We start from the raw sequence: 18,879 nt of genomic DNA on the forward strand, positions 1-18,879 counted from the left end.
ATACAATTAAACGTCCATTTTACACATGAGGCACTAGAAATGAGTAAAATGGCCCAGAGAAATGAGTAAACCCATTAATTTTACTTTTCAGATTGATTGCTCAGGGATGAACCATATGAAATTGATAATTATGAGTAAAATAGTCCTCTTTTTAAAACTTAAAAAATATATTTCCTTGACTTACAAATGTACCATAAAAGTGATGATCATCTTATTTTAAATAGGTTAATAGTGATTGAGAGTAAATCTTAATTTTATTACTTGTGATATCTGACTAAGCGCATTTAACCTTTAGTTACATGAAATGTGCACGTTTGATGCATTTGCCTATGAATATTCATAAATTTTCAGAATTATTAACCGTTCTACTATTTGATTATTCATGTGTTGCGTTTAACTTGCACTGTTATTTTATATTTAAGGGTAATATACTTATCAAAATAGTCGAAATATAACATATTGCCTACATAAAGGGACCAAAAGCACACATTTTAATTAATTGAAGATTAAATATGTTGAGTCATAGATCACAAGGGTTAAAATCTTAATTTACCAATAGCTGGGGGACTAAAAGTGTTTTCCTCCCTAAATTAATAGGCGTGGAGTTGATAATTGCCATTACCATGTCGTGTATTCAGGTGGATCTGATGTTTTGGTGGCTTTGATTATTGGAGTTTTGGTTTTGACCTCCAGTTTCTTGCTTTTTCAACAAATCCTAACAACCAGAAGAGCAAAGAATGAATAAGGCAATTTGTTGAATATGGGCAACAATAATATTTTTGCGTAAAACATAATAGGACCGACAAAATCAAGGAAAATCATTCATTCAACAACATAAAAGTGCTACTTCTTAAAAAATTACTAGTATGAGTATCTGCGCGATGTGCGGATCATTTCAAAGAAGAAAAAACTGAGAGAGTTATAACGGCTTTAAGTTCTTATCATTTTGAATAATGTTAACAGATTAAGAAATTATACTAACACAACATCGTAATAACATAGAAGAAGTTGTACCGCAGAAAATTTAAATTCATCTTAAAAATCATAGTGATGCTGACAATTCAATTTTCTAATTTATCTAATGCCACCATCATCGTAAAAATTTTAGTAAAATTTCTGAATCCACACATTTGAAATAAATTGTGTTTTCAATATTCGAGATTCCAAATAGTTTAGTTTCAACCATTTATACCTATACAAATAATAGAAATTTTTTTTGCACCAAAAATATAGATAGTACAAAAAACAACTTCGATGATTTAATAATGCATCTGACTGATGAAGTTATCAGGATCTAATTTTTCCACAGATCAACTCCACCGATATAGCTATATATTCTAAACCAAACCCTCAACATCCTAACTAATTTTATATAATAGAAATTAAATTAAAAAATTTAAAACTTAAAAATTGAATATTTTACTATCTCAGAAGCAATGCGTGGTGTGTACCTTTAATATTTGTCCATCCCATCAACACAAATTTAAGACACACTTGTTAACGGAGATTGACATTTTTATGAATATGTATAATTATCATTCTATATTAAATCTACTTAGCACCAATTGTATAATTATTTTTACGTCATCATTTTTACTTCACATATTATTTTTAATGAGAACTTGTTCACGCAATACAAAATTTCGCATGTTCTTCCTGATTTTTATGTACTCTTCATTGTTTTCTTTGTGTGGTTCTTTTATCATTAATTTATGTTATAGACTATTAGTCCAAATTTCAAAAATACACAAAATTTATTAGAATTACAATATAATACATAATGAATAATCACATCTTGATCTTTTATATTCTTTGTCGATTTGTCAATAAAACTTCCTAACTTTCAAAGTAATTCAAATGTTTGATATCCATAAAGTATAATGTTTTCTCTATTTTTGCTTTATGACATCCTTCTAATATAAATTTTGTAGTGACTCATAATGTAAGATCGGATACAAAATGATATTATTGAAATTAACTTTAGAATTGAAGCCAAAAATTTGCAAACAGATATGTACCATAGGGAAAAAATATTTCATCATATCAATCTTGCAATCTACATGCTTTAACTAGAGAAGATTTTTTTTTGTTTGCAAATAACATGTTACATATCCACTAATAACCACAAAATAAATATAAAATGATTCAATAAGATAAAAGTTTGACTAAGCCCCCGTTTGGCCATAAGAATTATTCACTTTATTCCGGATTTTTTTTTTAATTTTTTTCGGAATCAGCGTTTGGTCATGAGAATTCCGAATTCAAATTGAAGTTGTATTCCAGAATACCAAAAACTCAAAAAACTTGTTTTTCAAAAAATTTCACTTTTTACAACTACATTTCACCAAAAACTACAATTTCAAAAACTATGGCCAAACACAACTCCAACTCCAAAATTCCAAAAAAGTGAAATTTTTTTTGGTATCTATGGACAAACGGGGCCTTAAATTTTATGAAGTGTTTTTTTTTTTACTTTTTATTAATCTTGAGACATAAAAGACTTTGATAAAACATGAAGAGGTCTTCACCTTGTTGGTGAGGGTTCGAATCCCCATATTGTAATCCCCTCCCCCATTTCCCCTTCCCCTACCCCTTATGTAATAAAACAATTTAAAAAAAAAAAAAAAAAAAACTGACATGTTTAACTTATAAGAATACTATTTTTTTTTTTTTGTATATTTTCACATATAGCTATATATTGAAGTAAATAATAGATAATTGTTGCAATTTCCTAGTCTGAGAATTTTAAAAATAATCAAATTAAACCATCTATATTTACAATTTATATGTCCTCTATTTTGAAAAGGGATAAAAAGTAAACAAACAATAAATATAATTGATTAAGAGACTTTATTATGTGTCTCTATATATAATTTCATTCGACACAAATATAAGGCTTAATGTGAAGAATTCGATAAGCATGAATAGAGCTAATAATCAATATAACAAAAATAGGAGAAGAAATAATTCTTGAAAAAAGCCATGGCGGCTAGTGATAACTTTGAGAAGAAAAATTAAGGTTGATTTATGTATATAAGAGGTTAAAACGTTGAATCTTTAAATTTTAAAGGGAAAATACATTAACCCCCCCCCCCCCCCCCCCTCCCCCAACGTATAGCCAGATTAATTATGACGCATCCAACCTTTGCGGGCGACCTATTACCCCCCAGTCTTAATTTTTCAGTATTTTAGTGACCTTTTAGTGTGATTTTTAGTGACCCCCAATTTTTTAACTTACGTGTTGTACACGCGCCTTTTAAATTTCCAAATCAACATTATTTTTTAACTCCCTTTTCATTTCACCCCCTTAAACATAAACAAAATTCATTTCCACTCCCCTCTCTCTCTCTCATAGATTTTCACAGCATTTGCACTGTTTACCTTGATAATTTTCAACTGATCTTCCACCACATACATTAATTCGCGTAATACTTAGTGATTTCTAGGGTCGTTTTTGCATTCTCAAGTTTGGTGAAGTTTGTGTTGCTGAACAAGGCTATCATTCGTGATTTTGCAGGTTTAGATTTTTTTCATTTTGTGTATTTTGTAGTGTATTTCTCTACTGATATAGTTTGCTTGTTAGGGTTTTAACACATTTAATTATTTGCTTGCATTCTAGGGTTTTGAATTGGGTGTTTGTTAATGTAGGGTTTTTTTAGTAGAATGAGGTAAATAACGAGCAACTTTTGCTGCTGATTTTGTTAAAAATCATATGTTTCCCTTTGATGTTGCTTGTTGGTGAGAAGTTTTGTTGCTTTGTAATTTAAGGGTTTTGTTAAGTATTGTTGCTTTGTAACTTTCAGGTATGGCTGATTTTATTTATGTTACGTTGAGATGGTTTTATGGTGGGGTATTTGATTTAAGTAGTGGTGTGCCAAGATATGAGGGTGGTAATTGTACAGAATTCTTAGATGTTGATATTGATAGGTTGTCATATTTTGAGCTTAGGGACTACATAAAGGAATTAGGATATAGTCCAAGCTGTGGTTTTAAGGTGAAACCCCCTAATAGTGACATTCTTGTAGATGTCCTTACTGACAAGGATATTTTTGACCTTTCCCTAAGTTTGAAAGATAGGGACATTGTGGAGATTTATGTCTCCACATGGTAGATGAACCAAATGTGCCCCCATTGCCTTTGGAATATATTGTTCCCAACAACCAAACAAAAAGTGATGCTTTTAATAAAGTTGGTGAGGGTATCCAATGTGAACCAAATGTTTCTCAAAGCAACCCTAATGAGAACTCAGCCACTGAAAATACACCACTTGAAACTGCATCAACTACTACTTCACCCTCTCAATTTCCCACTAATTCTTCAACCCTACAAACAGAAGCTGCTGAAAATTTACCCAAACAAACTGAACCTGAAGATGGTGAAAATGCAAAGCAAGTAAGTAGTGACCATGTTGACTCTCAATCAACAGATTCTGATGTTGAATCAGATGTTGAATGTGATGTAGAATCAGACCATGTGGCAGTATTTGATGGTCCATATGGTGATGATGGATCTGATGTACATGAGGAAGTTAGAACATTTAAGGCTGAAAAGAGGGCTTATAAGAGAAGGACTAGAAGAAAGAAAAAGGGGCAACCTAACATTGATGATGTACCTTTAGGTGAAGTTGAACAAGACATAGGATTTGATGAAACAGAACCTGATGAAAGAGGTTTGGAAAGAAGGGTAGGTGGTGATGAACCCTTTTACTTTAGTTCTGATGCATATAGTTGTACATCTGATGAGGATGATGCTGAGAAGGGGGTAACCTTGAAACCTAGAAGGAAAAGTAAATACATAAGGTTTGACCCTACATGTAAGAAGGTAGTATGGCAGCTTGGTATGATTTTTCAGAGTGTTAATGAGTTTAGAGATGTTGTGACTAGATATTCACTTCAGAAGCATATTCAGTTAGATAAGTTTGTCAATGAGCCTTCAAGGGTGAGGGTCACATGTAGGGATGGTTGTCCTTGGTTAATTTATGCTAAACTGGACAATTCAACCAAGAATTTTCAAATCAAAACATACTATCCTAAACATAGATGTGTTCAGACCACAAGGAACTATATGTGCAATTCTAAGTACCTAGGCACCCACTACAAAGATAGAATTACTGAACAACCAAACATCAGAATTTGCAAACTCCAAGAGGCAATTAGGAAGGAACTTGGTGTACATGTTGGCAGGTCCACTGTTAGGAGAGCTAGATCTAAGGTTTTACTAGAGATCATGGGTGATCAAGAAAAAGAGTTTGGAAGAATACTTGATTACAGAAATGAAGTGTTGAAAACAAATCCAGGAAGTACTTGTGTGGTGAAAGTGTCTACTATAGAATTTGCTGAAGATGGTAGGCCTTGCTTCTTAGGTTTCTACATCTGTTTTGAGGCCTTGAAAAGGTCATTTTTGAGTGGTTGTAGAAGATGCTTTGGGTTAGATGGCTGTTTCTTAAAGGGTTGTAGCAAGGGTCAACTGCTAGTTGTTGTGGCTAAGGATGGCAACAACCAGATATTGCCAATTGCTTGGGCTATTGTGGAGTATGAGAACAAAACCACATGGACTTGATTTTTGAAAATATTGATTGAAGACTTGAACTTAGGCGATGGGACTGGTTACATATTCATTTCAGATATGCAGAAGGTACTAAACTGTTGATTTTATATTGTTTATGTTGTTACACTTTGCTGATTTTATATGCAGAAGGTACTAAACTGTTCCTTTTCAGGGGCTTCTTGCTACTATAAAAGAGCTCCTACCAGAAGTGGAGCAAAGGCAATGTGCTAGACACATCCTTGCAAACTGGTCAAAAGATTGGGGAGGCCTTGAAAAGAGGTTGATTTTTTGGAAATGTGCTGATTTGAGGAGAAATTTGGACAAATTAGAGCTGCTTGGTGGTGAGAAGATTGTTGAGGATTTACTCTACTACAAGGAACACACTTTTTGTAAGGTATACTTTAATACTGAAACTAAGTGTGACATCACTGACAATAATATGGCTGAGAGCTTTAATACTTGGATCTTGCCTGCAAGACACAAGACCATCATAACCATGCCAAAAGAGATTAGGATGAAGGTAATGAATAGGATAAGCGTGATGAGGTCTTTTGCAAACACTTGGGTCACAAGAATATCTCCAATGGCATTAAGGATATTAGAAGAAAACATGGGGAAGTCAATGAAATGTAATATTATGTTTAATGGTGAGCATGGGTTTGAGATTCTTGATGGTCCATATCAGCACACTGTTGATATTGTCAATGAGAAATGTAGTTGTAAGTCATGGCAGCTCAAAGGAATACCATGTCCACATGCCATTTGTGACATGTTGTACAAGAAGTATGAACCTATTGAATATGTCCATGAATACTATAGCAAGAAGAACTGGTTCAAAACCTATTGTCACTACATTCAACCAATGACAAATATGGCAATGTGGCCTAGGTCTGTTAATCCTGCTATTGCACCACCAATCATCAGAAAAATGCCAGGCAGGCCCTCAAAATCAAGAAGGAAAGAGGCCAGTGAAGCAAAGAAATGTGAAAAAATGCCAAGAACAGACATGCTGATGACTTGCAGCCAATGTGGAGGTAAAAACCACAATAAAAGAGGCTATCAGAGGGTATGTACTTCCTACAATTTTCTTGACTTTGCACTGCACTATTGAATTTTTATGACTTTGAATTTTACTTGTAGAGGGGAACATGGGCTGCTTTTGCTGCTTCTCAAGCCAGTACTGCTTCTCAAACATTTGATGCTTCTCAAATATTTGCTGCTTCTCAAGCCAGTACTGCCTCTCAAACTAATGATGCCTCTCAAACCTTTGCTGCTTTTCAGACCAATGCTGCTTCTCAAACAACTGCTGCTTCAAACAATGTCCCAAGGCCAAGGGAGAGACCAAGAAAAGCACCTGTGGTACCTGAAACTCCTCCAAGACCAAGGGGTAGGCTAAGAAAAGAACCTGTAGTTGCTACTCCAAAGCCTAGAGGAAGGCCAAGAAAAGAACCTGCAGTTGCTACTCTAAAGCCTAGAGGAAGGCCAAGAAAGGTAACAGAGGCTGTTGCTAGTCCTTCCCCTGCTGTTCTCAAAAGAGTTGAATCTGAGGGTCTCCCTTCTTACCCAAATAAAAGATCTAAAACAGTTGGTATGAGAGTCTTTGTTGCTGAAAGTGGTTATACATCCCTGAATGTAAGTTTAATATTTTCTTTACAATGGCATTGGTATGTGAAGTTGTGAAGTGACTAATTTTCAAATTTGTTTATTGCAGCATGGCATGCCTACTAGTAGAGTGCTAAATTTTGGTGGTAAACATCAAGCAAGTCAGCCTATAAGATCTACTGAAGTCACAGGAGACCTTGATCACAAGGCACAGCAAGGGATGAGGTACAAAGGCAAACCATGCTACTCAAGAAGCATGCTTGATGAGATTAGAAGGGACAAACTCAACAAGGCCACTAGCAGCAAAGGAAAGAGGCCATGGAAGTGATGACCATTATTTAGATTACTAGAATTAAGTTGTTTTTGGATATTAAACACTTTGTATGAATTCGGCAGTTTGGAAGACTTGAATTAGCAGTTACAATGACTTAATGTTTTCTGCTTAATTAAGTGTTAGAATGACTTATTAATCATACTTGTTTGTGTCCATTATTTGTGCTCTGTTAGCTGTGGTACTGTGATTTGGGCAGTGTGTACATTGAGCACTAAAGTTAAATGTGCAGTCTGTGTACTGTGTCGTGTGCATTGGACGATTCAATTCAATCTAATTGAATTCATGTACATTGACTAGTAGTTGGGAAGGCTAATGAGAATTGTAACCATTCAATATCATCAGCCTATAAATAGCCTATTAAGCTGTCAATTTCAACTCATCCCTACACCATTCCTTCTCATTCAAACAACGAATTTCATAGCAAAATGCCTCTAGGTGAAGATGAACTGATTTACTTCGAGAAGAAACTAACCAAATCATACGTTGACAACGATGACTTTGTAAGTGTTATTTTGCAAACTAATTTCAATTGATGTGTTTACTTATTCATAATGCCTCATGTATTTTGTACAGATCCTACCTTCTAACATACAAGATTTTTTTTCAAACACAACTACACAAGCTGTTGTTTTCTACGAGCAGCGTGAATACAATATGATGTATAAGGTTGGCGCGCATACCCCCCTCTGCCAAGGGTGGAAGGATTTCATTGATGCAAACCTTCTAAGGGAGGGACACGTCTTATGCTTTAATGGTTCTGAACATAATGAGAAAGTAACCTTCTTTGTTAATATCAAGAGGGAATTTATCGAAATAGATTAGGTTTCTCCCTATTAAGTAAAGTTTATGAATTATCATCAATGAAATCTATATCTATGAACTTTATCTTTATCTATGGGTATTCTTCTCAAGTTGAATGAAGACAATTGTTTAACTGAACATCCATGACAAGAAACTTCTTCAACTTACATATATAAAGTGAATAACAATCACTTAAACATCCTTCAACATACAAACATGTAATCCTACTATGGCAATCGACATTGGTAATGCTTGTTCAAAAACACCCAATAAACCAAATAACAACACCAAAGAAACACAAAAACAAAAACTTGTTAATAGTAATGCATCTACCCCTCTTCTCTTGTTCAAGCTTCATCAATTTCATCTCTTCTTCAAGCTATGACACTTTCATCTCTTCTTCAACCTTTAACACTTTCATCTCTTCATTTGTAGTGATATTCTCATTACTGATGGCGATTTCACTATTGTCATTACCAATATCTCCATCAATGCAAGAAGACTCTCCTTCTTCCATTTCATTTGTCAAACCAACTTCTTCCGCCATTTTCTTCTTCAATTCCACTGTTTGCTCTTCCATTTTCTTCTTCAATTTCACTGCTTGCTCTTCCATTTTCTTAATCAATTTGTGAATAACAAACTTAGACCTTTCATCAATAGGATCATCCCTCCATTCAAAGAACTTACATTTCTTAGCCTATAAAATAAATTCAACTCATGTTAGGCACACTGTAATGTGTGGCAGAAATAAGGCACGCAACATAAAAAAATATATTTATAATCGTACCCCATAGAATGGGAATGTCCAAAATCTTCTTCCGGGATTATTAGGAGACCAAGAAATCTGCATTTTTAATAATACTCCGTGCTGGCATCGCACTTGATGCTTCATCTTTGGATCGTCATTTTGAGTACAAAGATTGTTCAACTCCGATTTGAACTCTTTCATTAAGAACCCTAGAAAAAAAAATATTAAGTGAAAGATATAACATATAAATAAAAGATGAGAATATAATGAGTTTGGAGAAAATATTACTTACCACTAGAATGCATGGCACAGATTTCAATTTTTTTTTTCTTCAAGCTTTGGCAAAAATGGAGTCAAGATTAGAAAATGAAAAAGAAGGAAGAGAAAATAAAGGGGGAGGGAGGTGGGGCGGGTTTTTTCCCGTTATTTTTTATCCACGTGACAAAAAATAACAGGTCAAATGCCCCCCTCACGCGTTGCTTGGTCGTGTAGTCACGCACACTGCCAGATCAGCGCTAAAAGGTCACTAAAATACTGAAAAATCAAGACTGGGGGGGGGGGGGGTAATAGGTCGCCCGCAAAGGTTGGGTGTGTCATAATTAATCTGGCTATACGTTGGGGGGGGGGGGGGGGAGGTTTAATGTATTTTCCCAATTTTAAAACTCAAAAAGACTGCCAATTAATAAGATGTTAGAAATAGAATAAGAATTTCTTAAAATAATATGTATATCAAGTATGTATTTGAAAGGCTAAAATTTTAAGATCCTAATTATCCTTTTCGTACATCAAGTATAATGCTATCTAGATACAAACACGTCATCTTGCTACAGTCAACTTTTAATCAAATTTTGATATTCTCTTGCAAGTTCTTTTTTTAATCCTGATACAAACACGTCATTTTGCTACGGTAACAAAATAATGGTGTTAAAATGCTCAAGCGAAAAAGAATAAGTTTAGTAGGCAAGATCAATTTGTTGTGTGATGAGCTATACATGAAGCTAATGTTGTTACTATCTTCATGCCTGTACTAAAGAATGGGTACAAGACTAATACTCCATATATAAATTGCAAAGTTCAAGAAAGTCTTATTCCTTGTATATTTCTATAAACTGTTAGAAATAATATAATATAAAGAATGAAAGAATATATACTATGTATAGCAACTGAAATCTTACTATTGGTGAAAAGTGGATCGACATAAACAGAAATAAACAGTACAAAAATCTTAAACACATAATAATAATAATGTAAATTTCTTATCTATGCCAATACACTTTACCTGATGGTTTTCGCCGGATCCATTTTGCTTGCAATCTTGTATTTTATTTTAGTTTCCTCATGTCCGTTGGATTGATACCTTTTGGTAGAAATAAAAAGGAAAAAGTTAAATTTAATGATTAATCAATCAATTAGCTAGTAAAATAAATACTAACAAATAAGAGAAGACAACTGAGTAATATGAAGAAATTTAAAGACCAAGTCGATGATATATAGACAACATGACAAAGAAAAGTTCAGTAGAATTATAAAAATCTTGTACTTTGGGAATGCTGATATTGTACAAACCTCTATAAGTATCAGCAAACATGAATAACTGTTTGGCATGCTTAAGCAGAGTGCAGGTGATAGTCGTGTATTATGTGCATGTGTGTGTAGTGTAGGACGTGTGTGTGAGTGTGTAACGTGATGAGGGAAAAAGGGGGAAGGGACGTGCAGGTGGGGCGAATTTTCTGAGCTTTTGGTGGCGTGCAGGTTTGGTTAGCTAAGGATAATTTTGTTTATTTATTTTTTTGTCTTTTTGTTTATTTCTCTTTTTGTCACCATGTTTTAGATAAGAATAAATATAATGATAAAATATTAGATAATTATTTTTGGACTAAATCGCTAGACCAAAATAAAATGGAGCTAAGAAAATACCTAAATCACTAACTTATTTATTAAAATTAAATTTTTTAAAAGTTGTAACTGTTCCTAATTTAAAATCATAGTTAGGTTTATCAACTACAGAACTTTATTTATTTATTTGTTTTACGAATCCAAAAAGATAATAACTTCTTTTTTAAAAATAAGCATATATCGTGTGGTTTATATCTTGATTATCCCTAATAATAAAGCTCTAAATTGTAATCATTTTCAAATTAAAAAACTTCAATTGGTTAGTGTTGATAAAAATTTGTGTTTTAGTTGCTATAAAGAAGGAGCCAAAAAACGTGGGTTTTAAAGCAGTAAAACCTTGTGGAGAAGTTATAATCAGTTTCAAATTCAAAAATCTCAGTTAGATATGGATTTAGTAATTCAATTCAATATAAAAAGAAGTAAATGGAGCTTAAATTTAGGGCACGATTGAGAGTTTAGTTAATTCTTAAATTCATTTTTTTAAAACTTACATTCAAATATACAAAATTGAGGAAAATATCTAACGTGAGTACGTGACTTGAAAAGAAAGGAAAAAACATCCTATATTTTTTTTTCTAAGTAACCAAATAAGAAAGTAACTACACAACAGCAGCATGTATTTGACCCAAACGATAGTCACTTTGAAAGTATTACCTAAAACGGGAAAAAATCTTTTTAAAAGGCATCTCGGCGAAAGAGGACTGAGAACCATAAGGCGAGTGCCAAAACGAGGCTGGTACCACAGAAGGAAAGCAACGTTACAAGACTTAATGAGCTCTTGCTTTATTCTTGGAAATTAGGATCCTCAATATTCCTAATTTACAAGGATCAATTCTCTTGGGTTGACATCTTTGCTGAAAAAGAGTCTAATGGCTAGTTGAAAAAAAAAGAAAAAAAAAAAAGATTAGCAACATAGAACGTGCTGAGCCCATATTGGATGATTGCGGTTATGCTTGGCTCTAATATTTTGGAGCACGTCCCTTTTAATATAATTTTATATTTTTTAAATTGTAAATCAGTAGATTTGAATTCAATTCAAAAGATTAACTAATTATTAACTTAATACCTAATTTTTGTCCTAAAATTAATACATGGCATTTTCTTGTGCTACCACTTGTCACAATTCTATTGCAAACTATCCTCGTTTTAATAATATATAGATATAGATGATAACAGAGTTGAAGAAGAAGGAAATATATTGTTCATATATTATTTGGGAGAATATAAGCAAGTGCCTTGAACATCAAATAAAGTTTTTGTCAGCCACTTCTTAAGAAAGAGAAATTTGTAGAGTCAGAGTGAAAAGAGACTATTCTGAATAGTCATCTTACTGTATGAGCAGATATGTTTATTTAACTTCTTTGAAAAATCTTTAGAATACATGTTCATTTAAACTTAATTTTAGTTTTTAAAGTAAAAACTGAAACTTCCACGGCACACAATTATCACACTACTAGTGAATTGGTTCGCACTTCGCACTATTCTAAAACTTTTATTGAAGATATAGAATATATTTTTAAATATATGAATATTTAAAATATTTAAATCTTTTTTAGTCTTCAAATTGAAATGGATTAGATTATTGTCACTTAGTTTTATTCCTTTTCTTTAATTTTTTTTTTAACAATTACCGTTTTTATTCTTTATATAATAATGTAATCTATATAGATGGAACATTGTTTACTTTATTATTCTACTTTATGGGTTTTAATCTCCTTATGTTGATATGCTTATAAATTTTAAATACAGTTTTCCTTTGTTCATTTAATATATTAAGTATTTATCTAACTTCTCGTCCCTACCTTTCAAGAGATACATTTTTTTTTGTTCTAAAAAAAATCTTTAAAAAGAAAAATGCGCCAAAAACAATGTCTACTACAAAAAGAATAAGAAAGGGGAAAAAAAGTATACGAGTGAAATTTCTTTGATCAATTTTTGTCTTATTCTTTTCCTTCCTTTTACCCTTTTCCCTTCTATTTTCTTTCTCTTATTCTTTCTTTCTTGCTTCGTCGCCCAATCACTGTTTAATTTTTCTCTTTCTTCTTTTTACCAAAACATCACATTATTATAACCAACAACTTCACTCTAAAGCTACTCTTTTTCATTTTCAAAATTCTTGAAACCCATACAAAAATTTCATAAAAACTAAGAAATTACTCATTTCGTTTAAAACATTTTCCTATGAATTCAACACAAGACATCATCAAAAAATGAGAGAGAAGTCAAATAGAACGGAATTTCAAGCTTCAATTTCATTGAGAATGCTTTTGACAATTGAGAATTTAATTATTTACTAATTTCGTTTCATTTAAGAGATATAAAATTATATATAAAGCTAATTGTAAAATAACATTTTTACTTACTGATATACTCCCTCCATTCCATAATAAGTGACTCTTTTAGCTCATGCATACCCTTTAAGAAATTACTTACTTCTAGAAAATTATGAGTATTTTACTAACTTACCCCTAATTAATGCTTAGAAAAAAGAAAAGTTATTTAAAGATTCTTGATTATAAATAAGGGTAAGTTTGGAAGAATAGGATTAATTTTTTCTTGAAATCCTAAAGCGACACTTATTTTGAAACAAAATAAAAAGCCTAAAAGGTCACTTATTATGAAATGGAGGGAGTAGTTTTCAACCTTAGCAGTTAATAGCTACACAACAAAAGCATGCTTAAACTATCTATAAAAATACAGGATAGAAGAATAAGAAGTACACATTATTTAAAAAACAACAAAAAATAATTGGTATAAAATACTTTATTGCCTGGGAAATCCGCTTTCGATTCAAGAAAGTTCATACCCATTAGAGATCAAAAAAGAAAGAAGAAGAAAATAACACAAATAGAAAATCATAATAATCCGCCAAAAACATTAGTATCACAAAATCACCAAAAACAAAAAGAGGGAATGTTGCATCCACATATAAACTCATTACTCACCTATTTGCAATTTGCGAAAAAATCACAGTCATGTATAAAATATAACATTATAATGTTCCAAAATAATTAAAAAAAGTATAACAACATAATATTTTAAGAATTTAAAATAATAAAATAGAAACAAAACCAAAAGAACTCACTGGTGTGAGAGAATGGCAAAATCGGCTGGATTACGGAGGTAAAAATTAAATTTGTGCTGCATATTATATGGTTGATAAGAAATAAGTAATAATTATATGTAATCAAAGCTAAAAAAAAAACTACAACTTTAAAGTAAAACTTACACAAATCTTAGAGCTGATTATGAGCTGTAAAAATTCCAACTTTAAATGTACCCATTTATGGGTTATTTAGTTGCTTTTTGATCGTGGGCTGATTCAACAAAAGGTTTATTTGGGCTGATTTAGACGTGGGCTTAAATGTCAATAAATGGCGGGCAATTCGCAGAATTGCCCTTCTTTTGGGGTGGTCTTTAAATTTTGCCCCTCATATTTGAAATCTTTAAATTTTGCCCTTCGCTAAATCCCATAGGTTTCAGGTTCGAACCCCCACACAGTCAAAATTTTTAAAAAAATTCGCAAGGCAGAGTTTAAATTTCGCTATGCCCCCATCGGCATACACTTGTGAAGGAATTAGCAAAGTTATGCCGGACCCGACATACTTATGCCTTATGAGCAGACTTGGCATAAGTATGTCGGTTCCGGCATAACTTTGATAATTCCTTCACAAGTTTATGCCGGATCCGGCATAAAAGTTTGTCCATTAAAAGTATGCCCCCATCGGCATAAACTTGTTAAGGAATTACCAAACTTATGCCGATGGGGGCATACTTATGCCTTATGGGCAAACTTTGCCTTGAAGCATATATATGTATTTTTTTTTTTAACTTTTCAAGATAAACCTTTAGTAATGCCTTAACTAAAAGTGTGCCCATAAAACATAACTAAAAGTATGCCCCATAAGGCTAAGTTTTCCTTAAGGCATAACTAAAAATTTGCCTTATAAGACAAAGTTTGAATTTTGTATGCCCCCTCCGGCAGACTTTTAGTTATGTTTAACTAAAAGTCTGCCGGAGGGGGCAGACTTTGCCTTGAGGGGCAGACTTTTAGTTATGCCGGATCCGGCATAACTTTAACTTTTTCTTAAAGATTGTATGCTGGATCCGGCATACATTCCCCCAGTCCTGCCTTGCGAAATTATTTTTTTATTTTATGCCTGAGCGGGGATTCGAACCCAGAACTTCATGTATTCGCTTATCTTTCCAAGCAAAGGGCAAAATTTAAAGACCACAAATATGAAGGGCAAAATTTAAAGACCACAAATTTGAGGGGCAATTTAAAGACCACCCCAAACGAAGGGCAATCCGCGCAAAAAAATGATAAATGGCTGTTATTAATCCATACATTAGTAGCAGAAATTAACCATGCAATAAAAAATGAAAAAAAATTCCAATAAAAGGAAAAAAAGATAAATGCAAATGCTAGCCATAGAGAGATGTCACATCAACTTGTTTATGTCTAGCTTTATATTATATATAGATAGATTCATGCAATTTATTCTCAAACAATAGTACCTAAATGTTGAAAATAATTGCACTGTATTTCATTTTAAGAAGAAAAATAAAAGAAATTGGCTCCTAGATTTTTATTGTGCATTTATGCTACACTAGATTTTTAGTTCAACTAAAAATGAATCGGAACTCCTCCTAACTGGCTAACTCAAATTCTGACCAGTCACACAAACCACAAACAGTTACATGACATGTTCAAAAACAACCAAACACGTAAAACATCAAAATGAAAGGTCCACCTAATATCAGTTAAGCATTTGAAATCACTTTCTTAACATTCAACCTAATATCAGTTAAGCATTTGAAATCAAATTCTTAACATTCTTAAAATTAAAATAAAAAATCACTCAAGCATCTAGGTATAGACTATAGTCACAAGTTTTAAGATTACAAAATTGGGAAGTCAAGATAAATTTGACTTGTGCTAAGTTTTCTGTGTTAAAATTTTTTTTTTGAGGAATCCATACAATTGGATTGTGGAGTTTATTTCATTTTCAAATTTGTGGTCATATTTCGTATCTGAAAAGTAATTTTTATTTCTCTTTTTTATTTCATGTTTTAGTTTTATCATTCTTTTAAGACACAAACAGTCTCCTCATAAATTCTTAACGTGTATGTTGAATAAAATATTTGTGGATTAAAAATTAGTTGAAGCGCATCAACTTCTTGTTAAAAAGTAAATTGTTAAATTATTTAGACTTCTACAAGTATTACAAAATTTTAATTTATTTTTGGACAAGAAGCGCATCAACTTATTCAAAATTAAAGAATACTTTTGTCAAATTGAAATGTTAAATTTCGCTATCGCCAGATTACAGTGATGTCACCTTTTTCAAATTTTATATTTTTTTAAGTTCCTGGATGGGGATAGTCAATGACTCATAGATACGACACTTTCAACCTATTCTTTCTTTGGAGAAAGGACGAAAATCCTTATAAGTTGGAATTTGATGTTTCTCTTTTTTTTTAAAAAAAAAAAAAATTACTAATTTCTAATTAGCCCCCCGGGGGGGGGGGGGGGGGGGAGGATCCCATTACTATCACAAAAGGATAGGGAAAAAGAAAAGAGAGGAAGAAATGCTTATACTTTTAGACTAGCTTTTTGAAAAGTTTTAAATACCTTCATAAACTTAATATCAATTCTTTGTTCCTAAAGACATATTTAAATCCCATCTGTGATATTACGTAGATTTTGTCCTCAAAAATCATATTTAACCAAAAAAACCGTGCCGACACTAGACACTAGACACTCACACACACATTTTGTGTCCCACTGTTATTTAGATATTATCATTGATGTCTTAAAATTATTAATGTCGGGGCTAATTTTATTCCAAACCACCTATTATCACGTAGGCTATCTAGCACAACACACAAAAAACTTTAAACTTTTCAAATTATTTAATATACTTTCTGTTTTAATAGGCGTGTAAAAAAAAAAAAAACTAGTGAAAAAATATATGGATACAAACTAAAGGTTGTGTTGTGGCAATAATCATAACACAGAAGCGAAAACTGAAAAGGCTACGAATTAAGAACCGTCCACAAGGCGGCAAAGATTCCATTTTCCCACCATTTTAAAATCCAGATCACACCATCGTAACTACTTTAATAGTCATTATTAGTCGATTTAATACAAAACAACTAGTTAAAGGAATAGGAAAAGTACTAATCCCGATTCATTAACAAAATATTCCACTAACAAAATAAAGAAAGAGAGAGAATGAAGAAAGCTTAGTTGGAAAAAAGCTAAGAAGGGGCCCAACATGCCAACCTTTTCTTCCATGTGAAAGACTCACAAATCTCCATCCCCACCGCCCTAAATGAATGGAAATAGATTTCCATTTCATAATCTTTAGCCCTCTCTTATGACTAGTCAGTCCAAAAGACTGGTGAGCAATTTGAATAAGGCAAAATATATGGGACCCCCAACCCACCCCCCTTCATATCATACCCCATATTGGTACACCACAAAAAAAAAATTTAGAGCCTGTTTGGATGGGCTTAAAAAAAACAGCTTATTCCAGCTTATAAGCTGCTTTAGATAAGTTAAGCCAAACAAACCCAATTAATTTTTTGGGCTTATTTTAAGCACAAAATGACTTTAAGCTGATCAGTCAAATACTCAAAAAAGCTGAAAACAGCTTATAGGCAACTTATAAGCCAATCCAAACGGGCTCTTAGTAAACTTAATCATAAGAGTATTTATCTAAGCTATCATTTATAGTCATTGATTGGAGCAGCAAGAACAAATTTGAAATGAAAAAAAAATTGACTTACTTTTAGAACGTTAAATATTTTGAAACAACTTAATTTACCAAAATGAATAATAATTGTAACTGGAGGGAGTATTTAGTTTTCGGGGTGATCCAGTGGCAGCTACCTTTTTAGCTTCTGCACATATCTTTTCTACAACTACAATCCCCATGCTTTACCTTTTTGATCCCTCATTTGACCCCTTTCAGTATGACTGTCTGGTATTTCAAGAATTGCCATTTCAACTCCTTTCCCTATTGTAAAAGCCTAATAAGAGAAAAAGATCTGGATGCCAGTGTTGGAAAGCTGAAACTTTTGGAAAATCTTGAAGTCAATAGTAGATCAAAATGCGGAGAAGATTTGCGGAAATGCAAATACAATGTCATGTAACATTGTCAAGAATTTATGTTAACTCTGAGAAAATCCACAATTTGAACATAACACAAGTTATTAAAATATTATCAAGAATTTCGGAGAATCTTGAAAGCCTTTGACATGGTAATACCTGCCTGCTGCCTGTTGCTGAATTTGACAGAGATCCTAGGTGGTAAAAAAGTTAACCTGGAAAAAGAAAAAGAGGGAAACAGGTGAAAGTAGGCCAGTTAAGATGGGGTAGCAAAGGCATTGAGTGGGGCATTTCTGTAGTGAATTTAGATCTAATCATCTTTAACCCCCATTGATTTAAGAGAAAGTAAAGCCAACAATTATGCAAAAAGAAACCACCTTCAGTCATATATTAACTATAGTTCTATACATTAATCAGACCTGGTCCAACACACAGTGCTTTTGGTAATGCACAGCATCATGAGAAACACCCTGGCCCTTCACTGCATAGCACAAGTCAGAGATAGAGAATAAAATCTTTAAATAAAAACAAAGAGCTATTTTATTAAGGTACCAATTGGAAAATGATTTTCCCTTTATATTTAAGCAATGTATTTGTACAAGTAGCCAACCCAAAAGGAGCAGAAGTTTCTGTATCTCAAAGCTGTATAGTTGCCAAGTCAGCATCCTATGTGGACTTGGTAGAATAAAAGGTGACAGGAGGTGGGGCAGGGGGTGGTGAGGGGCGACTGCTCGACCTTTTGCTTTTGAGTTACCACCATCTTCATTACCTCTGCTTTCTAGCCTGCTTTGAAACATTCTTTTTTAACATTCTTTATTACTTTTTCTGTTTCTA

General features: G+C 32.8%; 2 protein-coding genes across 2 annotated transcripts; both read right to left on the reverse strand.

Annotated features, from left to right (window-relative positions):
- Window positions 1–8,447: 8,447 nt before the first annotated feature.
- LOC132599894 (uncharacterized) lies at window positions 8,448–10,525 on the reverse strand. Its single transcript, XM_060313061.1, has 3 exons — window positions 10,312–10,525; window positions 9,072–9,241; window positions 8,448–8,981 (listed from the first exon to the last, which is right to left on the reverse strand). The coding sequence occupies exons 2-3, from the start codon at window positions 9,231–9,233 to the stop codon at window positions 8,664–8,666; spliced, it is 480 nt and encodes a 159-aa protein (XP_060169044.1). The 5' UTR covers window positions 9,234–9,241; window positions 10,312–10,525; the 3' UTR covers window positions 8,448–8,663.
- Window positions 10,526–17,705: 7,180 nt separating this feature from the next.
- On the reverse strand, window positions 17,706–18,842 carry LOC132645099 (uncharacterized). The gene is made up of 2 exons (XM_060361873.1): window positions 18,465–18,842; window positions 17,706–18,260 (listed from the first exon to the last, which is right to left on the reverse strand). Exons 1-2 carry the CDS (start codon window positions 18,840–18,842, stop codon window positions 18,240–18,242), a joined length of 399 nt encoding a protein of 132 aa, XP_060217856.1. The 3' UTR covers window positions 17,706–18,239.
- Between the last annotated feature and the right edge of the window lie 37 nt (window positions 18,843–18,879).

Source organism: Lycium barbarum, chromosome 6, assembly GCF_019175385.1.
Source record: "Lycium barbarum isolate Lr01 chromosome 6, ASM1917538v2, whole genome shotgun sequence".
NCBI lineage: Eukaryota > Viridiplantae > Streptophyta > Magnoliopsida > Solanales > Solanaceae > Lycium > Lycium barbarum.

What these genes read in the sequence shown, in the direction of transcription:
- LOC132645099 (XM_060361873.1), bottom strand. Translation starts at nt 18,842, where the DNA reads ATGTTTCAAAGCAGGCTAGAAAGCAGAGGTAATGAAGATGGTGGTAAC. An exon ending in AGCACTGTGTGTTGGACCAG is followed by an intron (nt 18,261 to 18,464) that starts GTCTGATTAATG and finishes TTCTTTTTCCAG; the next exon opens with GTTAACTTTTTTACCACCTA.
- LOC132599894 (XM_060313061.1), bottom strand. Translation starts at nt 9,233, where the DNA reads ATGAAAGAGTTCAAATCGGAGTTGAACAATCTTTGTACTCAAAATGAC. An exon ending in GGACATTCCCATTCTATGGG is followed by an intron (nt 8,982 to 9,071) that starts GTACGATTATAA and finishes TTTATTTTATAG; the next exon opens with GCTAAGAAATGTAAGTTCTT.